The sequence below is a fragment of the Cibotium barometz genome, chromosome 49 (assembly GCF_041138505.1).
Source record: "Cibotium barometz isolate CiBa-2024 chromosome 49, ASM4113850v1, whole genome shotgun sequence".
Taxonomy (NCBI): domain Eukaryota; kingdom Viridiplantae; phylum Streptophyta; class Polypodiopsida; order Cyatheales; family Cibotiaceae; genus Cibotium; species Cibotium barometz.
In genome coordinates this window covers 40,530,797-40,539,611 of record NC_141094.1, presented here as the reverse complement: position 1 = coordinate 40,539,611, position 8,815 = coordinate 40,530,797, and the positions used below count along the sequence as shown (strand labels likewise).

At 43.1% G+C, this 8,815-nt stretch overlaps 1 protein-coding gene across 1 annotated transcript; it reads left to right on the top strand.

Annotated features, from left to right (window-relative positions):
* Positions 1 to 278: 278 nt before the first annotated feature.
* On the top strand, positions 279 to 1,147 carry LOC147610585 (uncharacterized). The gene is made up of 2 exons (XM_086786276.1): positions 279 to 667; positions 850 to 1,147. Exons 1-2 carry the CDS (start codon positions 455 to 457, stop codon positions 1,021 to 1,023), a joined length of 387 nt encoding a protein of 128 aa, XP_086642402.1. The 5' UTR covers positions 279 to 454; the 3' UTR covers positions 1,024 to 1,147.
* Positions 1,148 to 8,815: the final 7,668 nt, after the last annotated feature.

Genomic DNA, 8,815 nt, shown 5'->3' with positions numbered 1-8,815 from the left:
TCCATGATCCGATGCATAGTAAGAGGTACATATGGAGGGGCCATGTTCCATATGAAAGTGGTCCACATAGTAAGTAAGAGATACGATCCATGATCCGATTCATACGGGATCCACTAAGAGATACGATCCATGCATTCAAGGCTGAAGTCCAAGTGGGTGGGGTAAGCCCAAAACGTGTGGAGTCCTGGATCTCATTCTCATCTCATCTCATCACGCGCTTGGAAAGCTGGAGCCGCCCCCACCGACCTCACCTTTCGAGAGAGTTCTTGGCACGTCGCCACACACACACACAGCTTAGCCGCTCTCATCTCATCCTAATAGTCTGTCTACATTAATTCCATCTTGTCTCTCGCTAAGTTAAAGTCTATAAAAAGGTAGTGCTGGTGTCAGGTGTCTCCTCATCCTCTCTCTCTCCTCTCTCCCTCTCTCTCTCTCTGTCTGTCTGAGTGTGTCCATGGCTGAGTCCGGAGAGCACCGTGATAGGGGACTCTTCCACCACCACAACAAGAACAATCAAGACGAGGTTGTGGTGGAGAGTACCGAGGTCTACTCGTCTGCAACCGTTGTGGATGGAAAGCCAGTCGATTCTAAGGTGGAGATCAAGAAGCACGCCCACAAGGAGCACCTCGCAGAGGCTGGCGCCTTGCTAGGAGGAGCCGTTGCCATGGTAATCAGCTGTAGCACCTTTGAAAGAGCATTAATCACCTATTTTGTTGATAGGCAAGCCTTGGTAATTGATGCAATAGTGGTGTGTAGGGTAGGCAACCATTGTGTTAATTGAGCGGCTTAACCTAATGTGTTAACTGTGGTGCTTGTTTGTACTGTGTGTGTGTGTGTGTGTGTGTGTAGTATGAGAAGCATCAAGCTAAGAAGGACCCTGAGAACGCCCACAAGCACCACATTGGAGAAACCATAGCTGGGGCAGTGGCCGTTGGGTCTGGGGCCTATGCCCTCCATGAGCGCCATGACAAGAAAGACGCTGAGAAGGAGGCCAAGCACGGCCACTTTGGCCACAACCACTAGATCTCCACCTTCCATGCTTTCAGTTGTTTTTAATTTTTGGTTTCGTTTATTTGATCCTTGTCAACTTGTGCCCATGTAATGCTACCGTTGGTCTTATTACTAATACCATGGTCTTTGCCTTCTACCAGAAATTCTACTCGGTACCGATTTCTACATTTGCCAATTACAATGAATTGCCATCTTTTAGACTTAAATAGAAGTAATTTATCTACCACAAAGAATTAGAGCTCATAATAATCATAGCTCAATGAATATGCTAACCTTTCTAAGGTTATTAGTTCCAGCTGTATCTTGGTTATCTGTGTGAGAACTTTTAGTGTAATTTCCACGGTTCAAACCGAGAATAATTGGTTGTAAATTTGCTTAGCCTTGCATTTGAAATTTCAAAATTGTAGTTACGTAAAAACGGGTTGAGCTTGAAAGTCATCCTTTTTATCACTGGTTACAAAAAAAAGTGTATTTTTGATATTGATTTTCTTTACTTTTTAGTTTACTTTTTAGTTTTTCTAGTATGATTATGCAGCATAAATGAGTGTTACTTGCCTACTTTAGCTAGTCCAGTGCTCACATAGTCCGTTCGTAATGTAATTTTTTCGGTTCAAATTTAAAAATCCCGATTGAAATTCAACGTTGCCTTTTTTAAGGTTTAAAATTTACACATTGTAGCTAAAAAATCTGGGCACTTGTAAGATTTCTAGTGATTTTCAAGGCTAAATCCCAATTAAGCCTTGTATGGTCTTTAATTTTAAGGGCAAAAAAAAATGTTTTTTCCGAGCAATGAGCTAGTTCACCATGCACTTTTCTCAATTTCACAAAGTTTGCAAAGGCTGCTATCACACAACCTATCACACTAGGCTAGGGATACATTTCTCTCGTAAAATGCAGTAGATAGGTGTATGTTACCAAGAAATTGTTGGTTGATTGAGAGCACAGATTACAAGCAATCTCCATTTTGGCACAATTTAAGCACATGCATAGTTAGTTGTCACCATTTTGGCATAATTAATTATGTCATGGAAAAAAGCTATAATTCCCATCTTGACTTCATTTTCTTTACAAGTCCCAAAAATGTTGGTGGTGACTAGGGTTTGTGTTGTTATGGAACAAATATTGGAAGAAAATACAATGTGCATAGTGTATACAAGAGAATACTCACAAAGAAGTAGGATCTTTCACAGCACAAAACTTTACAACTCAAATTGCATTACAACAAAGATAGAGAAGAATGCTATATAAGTGAAGTGATATGATAGATGGCAAATCCCCACACCCGTGCACTCCTATGAAGAAAGCTTCGATGGCTGATTTGGAAATGTTAAAAGCTTCGATGGCTGATTTGGAAATGTTAAAATGGAGACTATATGCTAGTAGAAGATGGGGAGTAAACTGAAGTGTATGGGAAAGGGGCTATGAGGTGTGGCCTTGACATAATGGTGTAAGTTTGTGGTCATAGGCAATGCCACTGTTCGTAGCATAGACTTGGCCAATAAAGATGTACTAGAGTGCGCATAGCAATTTTCCTTGCTCCCGATAAAGATGTACTAGATGATAGAATGATCAGCGGAAGAAGGGAAAGTGGTAACATAAGAGGGAGCGAGAGAGAGAGAAAGATGGAGAGGAAACACAGGTGAGCACCTGCTCTCAACATCATCACCAAAAGGAATACATGTCCCGAGCAAGAGGGGAGAACCTCGTGAGGGACTGCAGCTTAACAAGCTAGGCAAGCAATGCAAGTAGTAAAATATGAGGAAGGCAGGCCGGCTATATATACCTTTACATGAAGACAGCCGACTAGTGATAAATACCTCCACGATTGGGGAAAATCCCAAGACCATAAAATGGGGAATATATATGGGTAAAATATGAGTGAGGGGTGATCGACCCCTCTGACTAACATGGTAAGCCCTAGAGGCTAAAATAGGACAACAAATAGGAAGTCAGCAAGTAGGGGATGATATCTAACACCCCCTCTCAGCAACGGATGTTGAGCAAACTCCAAAAAGCTAGAGACGTCGTCCTCGATCAAAGATGAAAGACTACAGAAATAGGTACCAAGAAAGCTCCACAAGCAATCTCCTCAGCAACTCAGCTACAAAAGTAACAGAACAAGCTACCAGGTACACCTCTCCTCTGGAAGAAGACAACCATATAGGCTGCGACGTGCTGCTCCAAATAATGGTTCCAAACCCAAGTGTAAGAACACTCCCCGAAGTCGAATGTCATGTATCCAGCCTGGAGAAAGTATGAAAAACCTCATAACCAACCAAGATCAGATCCTATAGATAATCAATCCTGGGAGAAGCAAACTGCTCCTCATTGGAACCCTCAAAAGAAATAGAGTCAATCTGCTTCAACTCTGTACCAAGAGTAGCCAAACGTTGTACAAAAGCATCCTCCGAAAAGGTTGGCATTGCAAGATGTAAAGACTTCGTAGAAAAGATGGGGTCAATCTGCTCAAACTCCATAACATGAGTTGCCCAATGCTGTACATAAGTACACGCCACTGAGGTGGGCATCGCAAGATGAAAGGACTCCACATTCCCCTCTGAAAAAAAATATTGTCGGACTGATATAAGCCCAACCTGATTCTGATCCAAATCCAAAAAACTCTGGAAGTACCACTGTGCCCGAGGCACGGTTAGCAACCACAGATCCAAAGCATCCCATCGGGTCCAAAAAACCATCCTCCAAAACAACAAGCCTGCAGCACTGGCAGGGGGAGGGGCATCCTCAAAAGCATCAGAAAGAGATGCAGAGATAGACTCCTCACAATGAGGAAGGGAAGCACGATTACAAACTGCAGTGGTAACAAAGTCCTCAAAAGCATCACAGATAGTAGAAGACTATTCCAGAAGTAGAACTAGATCACAAGAATCAGCAATAGATAAAAGATCATGTGAAAGGATCACATCGCAAAAGGGCAAAATGCCCTCCTTGTTCTGCAAATACTGCAAAGAACACAAGCTCGGACAAAATAAACTCTGCTCAGGATCTCTAAAAAGATCACTGCTCTCCTCCAAATAATTGTAAACTCCTATCAAAGAAGAAAGTCTCCACAGATACAACACAGCTCCCGAAACTGATCCTCAAGTGAAGTAGCCGGAGAAGGGCCCCCCCTGAGTGTAGAAAACTCCTGTGGGAAGCAAAACGCAGCCAGAACACTGCTATCCAGTAAAAAAAACACTCCACCGCCAACAGAAGGCAAGGAACATGTGGAAACCGGGAAACCGTGTAGGCCAGGAACAAAACATAGGTAGAGATGCTCCAAAATCAGCAAAACGCTGACTGAAATCTGAAATTCAGAATCCTCCTCAAGTACCAAACTGCCTCCAAAGCCACAATCCAAACAAGAAACCCCCTCTGCAAGTGATCTGTGTCAACTGGAGAAGAAAACGCAGCCAAACAAGGGCTACAAACCTGAAAATTCAGGCCAACCAGTGTCCACACCTCCTATGAGGAAAAACGCTGAAGAGAAGGTACCTTTGGGTCGAACAGATGAAGCCCAAGTGAAGGTAGAGCTACCAGCAAAATCGGTTCAAAAAAACGCAGCAACCATGGCTGCAAATCTGAAAAGGCAGAGGTATAAGGGGCAATAGAAAGGGCTGAATCTGAAGAAAAACGCAGAAGAAATAGGTACACCCAAGCCTCAGATCAGCAAATCAGCATTAGAAACTTGTAGAAGAAAAAAATAGCAAACATGATCTAGCTGGCCTGTACAAAACAGGCGACCAACACTATGGGGGGGGGTTATGAATGCCGAGAACTGCTGTGGACAGCCACCTTAAGAAAAACGCAGCAACCTATGTGCTGCTGCCCTTGCTGAAAACGCAAAAACGCGGGTCTCCAGGGGCAAAAAAAACACAGATATGAAGAGGTAGAGGAGGGAGCATCCAACGCTGAAAATCACCGGTGCTCTGATACCATGATAGAATGTGCAGCGGAAGAAGGGAAAGTGGAAACACAAGAGAGAGAGTGAGAGAGAGATGGAGAGGAAACACAGGTGAGAACCTGCTCTCAATATCATCACCAAAAGGAATACATGTCCCGAGCAAGAGGGGAGAACCTCGTAAGTGAGGGACTGCAGCTAGGCAAGCAATGCAAGCAGTAAAATATGAGGGAGGCATGCCGGCTATATATACCTCTACATGAAGGCAGCCGACTAGAGATAAATACCTCCACGACTGGGGAAAATCCCAAGACCATAAAATGGGGAATAAATATGGGTAAAATATGAGTGAGGGGTGACCAGCCCCTCTGACTAACATGGTCAGCCCTAGAGGCTAAAATAAGACACCAAATAGGAAGCCAGCAAGTAGGGGATGATATCTAACAATGGCCACCAACAAGGCCCAAGAAGCACCCGTCTCCATGCGGACATGTCCGGCAAGCCACGCATAGTTCACAGCAGCTTACCAATGTTCCTGCTAGATTGGGTGTCCTAAATTCTTCCATTCTCATGGACAACCCAACCTCATTCATATCCTTGCTACACATCAACCACCACTTCTCTATCAGAAAGCAGACAAAAAAGTATCAAAGAAAGCAGAGTGTTGGAGTTTTCACCAACAAAAGCTTCTACACGGGCCCACCTTGTGCCCAATGCCCATGCACGTCACCTGCACTATATGCACGACCTCTACATGTAATAGACACATAGCCACTATTCTTTCATAAACCTGCATTGATGGGGGACCATGGTGCGCACAAGCCTGGCCCATGGTACGACCCATCGTGTGGACCTTCCTACAATCAGCAGGAATCCGTCATTGCCTCATCTTCGACCACACCACTCATTTGACATGCACCGCCTCTATCCCAATTGCTCGACACCGCCAAATCCTTCAAGCCATAGAGGCCGCCCAACTCCATTGTAGATGCAGACACACCACTTCCATGCCAAGCATGAAGAACCTCTACATCATATATCACTTTCCATGCCGCCTTGAAAAGCTGCCTGCCATTAAGGGTACCCAAAGCTTCCCATCACTTTGTCCTACATTTGGCTGTAGATTGATCCCGAACTAACCTCTTAACCTCGGCCATCCGCTCCATGGTGTATCCTAGACTATCCACACGATCCACTTCTTGGCAGTAGCTTCACCACCCACTAGCGTGACACGTTCATTAGGAAGGAGGTATGTTAACTATTTTATTCGTTAACACGGTTTTGCCTGCCCAACCTACGTAAGGTGCTTTGCCATCTTACCCGCATGAACGGGTACTTAACTTCTGTAAGACGGCACGAGAATATATAAAGCAACCTTACCAGGATCTTAATGTCAAATAGGGAAAGTCCATGGGCTTAGTGTACAAAGTTGCTTAAGACTAGTAATAGAGGTTGGGACATTTTTAAGTTTGGCCAATCTAATATGGAAACTAGTCACTCGTATATAAGTTATTTTTGACAGTAAGCAATGGACAATCATTCCCTTGCAATAGTATTCTTATAAGCTCTCCTTCTTCCCTCTTCTTACTTGCTTGTATGCCTTTTAATTCATGCTTGTTAGATGGATGCATGCTTGAATAGGTTTGATTGTAGGTTTTCCTCTTCGATTAGCTTCTTTTTCCGCCTCTTGTGAGAGAGAACCATCACAAAGAGCCATCTCTTCTTTCCTTTGTCTAGGCATTGGGAGCTCTCCCTTCACCCCTTTGGCAAGGAGCATTCCGGTGTGACAACGGAATGAGGGCGCGATGGATGAGCTAGCGCACCCACAATGGAAAGTTGCATTTGTGGCTCAAAGGCAAGACCCAAGGACACGCGCTTCGACCAAGTAAAGGTAACCTCTCGACTTGAATACCCATGCATTAACTAGGCAAGAATAGGGTAAGCACATCCTCTGTCTAATGCTTTAGACCAACTCATGAAGGAAAAGGGAGGCAAGAAGAGAACTAGTGTCAAAACATTCCTTGCATCTTTCTTCTGGAGCAATGTTAGCACCCAGCCCAAGAGTCAAGTGACAAGGAGACAAAAGTGCACTAGAACAACAAATGCATAGAGATATTACAACCTCATAAGAGTTTCCATCCTGACATCCAAACACCTAGCTACGACTGAACATCTTCAAACACGACACACAAAAGACCCATCAAAGAACCAAAGCTCAATAGAAGAGACCACCTTCCATGAGATGCCACAACAAGACACTTACTTCTCGATGAAGACAAAGGACTATTTTTGATCTTATGGTGATCCATGAGTTTAGATCCCCTTATATTTGTCACCTAACAAACCTTGGGACTACTCTACAATCCTCTCAAACTTAGACATATCATGCTTTCATCGTCCATTGAAGTCTTCTAGACATTCGTCTATTTTTCATTTTCAATATGCTTTGTTTACGTTATAGAGGATGCCTAATGCATCACCAACCCACCAGTGTACTCAGGGCATATTGTATCATCATTAAACTCTCTTTGAAACAAACGTGTTATGTTATGCTAGCTCATGTGACCACATATTAAGTGCAAGATTAACACTAGCTATTATATTGAAGTAGCTACAAATCTAGTGTACAAGAATATTAGCATTAGTGCTTTCATTGCATACAAACCAAACAGTTTCTGCTTTGCATACACATGAATACAGATGATATCCTATTGCATCAGCATGAAAACCTTAAAAATTTGGGTTAAGGCATTCGCCATATGGAGGAATTGTAAAGGGGTGGCAAAAAACACTCACATTTGAGGGAGAGGAAGTGAAAGTCATAAGGATCTAAACATACCTAGCAGTCATATTCTGAAGCTTAATTTCTTATGAAACAAAAGCAAAGGCAAGATTAGTCATAGAGTATACATCGCTAGCACACTTGGATGAGTAATGCTTCCAACAATAGTTACGTGTCTAAATACAATCCCGTCTTTTTCATCGATTAATCAGTACAGTAGCATGTATGGAGCACCGTTTTGGGATGTGGATCTTATTGGAGTTCAAGAGACTACGAGTTATGATACTCTCACGACTGATACATTGTAAATCGTCTATTCCACATCAAATCATTTAAGTAGACTTCATATTTGTCATTTTACACCACACCATTCTAGAAAAGTTTGCAACCCACCCTCGGCACATAGATGTGCCTCACCTGATTTCAATAGGTTACTTAATACGAGAGGGTACACAAGTTTGGAACCACAATACAAGGTAGAAGATGACTCCCATAGCTAGTATTGTTCTCATTCATCAATCTTGCATAACAAGGGACTAAGAATTATTGGTGTACCAAAACAACAAAGTGGACGGTGTCACGTGACCTCTCTATAGATGCTTTGCATCCATATCTAGGAACCCCCATGCATTATCTACGCAAAAACTCAATAGGGTAATCAGAGATGGTATTTGGCATATTTACATCTATATGACGACGAGAGACACTCCCATCTCAAGGATGAGAAATCAGCTTCTACCTTTAATGAGACCAGCTTCTAATAGTGATGAGAGATGGTTTTATGTAAATACTATGTTACCCAAAGATTCATATATCAAATGTATATCCATGGGCTAGAACTCCAGGTGTCATCACATAGGTTGCACAGATAGGGAAAGTTGCCAACCATACTTGAGAATCGAGAGGTATGAATCCGCACAGAATGCGATATGCATGGCATCCAAACCAAGCACACCATCCTTCGATGCAAGGCATACCCTCTTTGTCTAATGCCTTAGACCAACTCATGCAAGACAAAGGAGGCAAGAAGAGAACCAGTGTCAAACACTCCTTGCATCTTTCTTCTAGAGCAATGTGTAGCACCTGGCCCAAGAGTGAGACAAAAGTGCACTAGAACAAGGAAC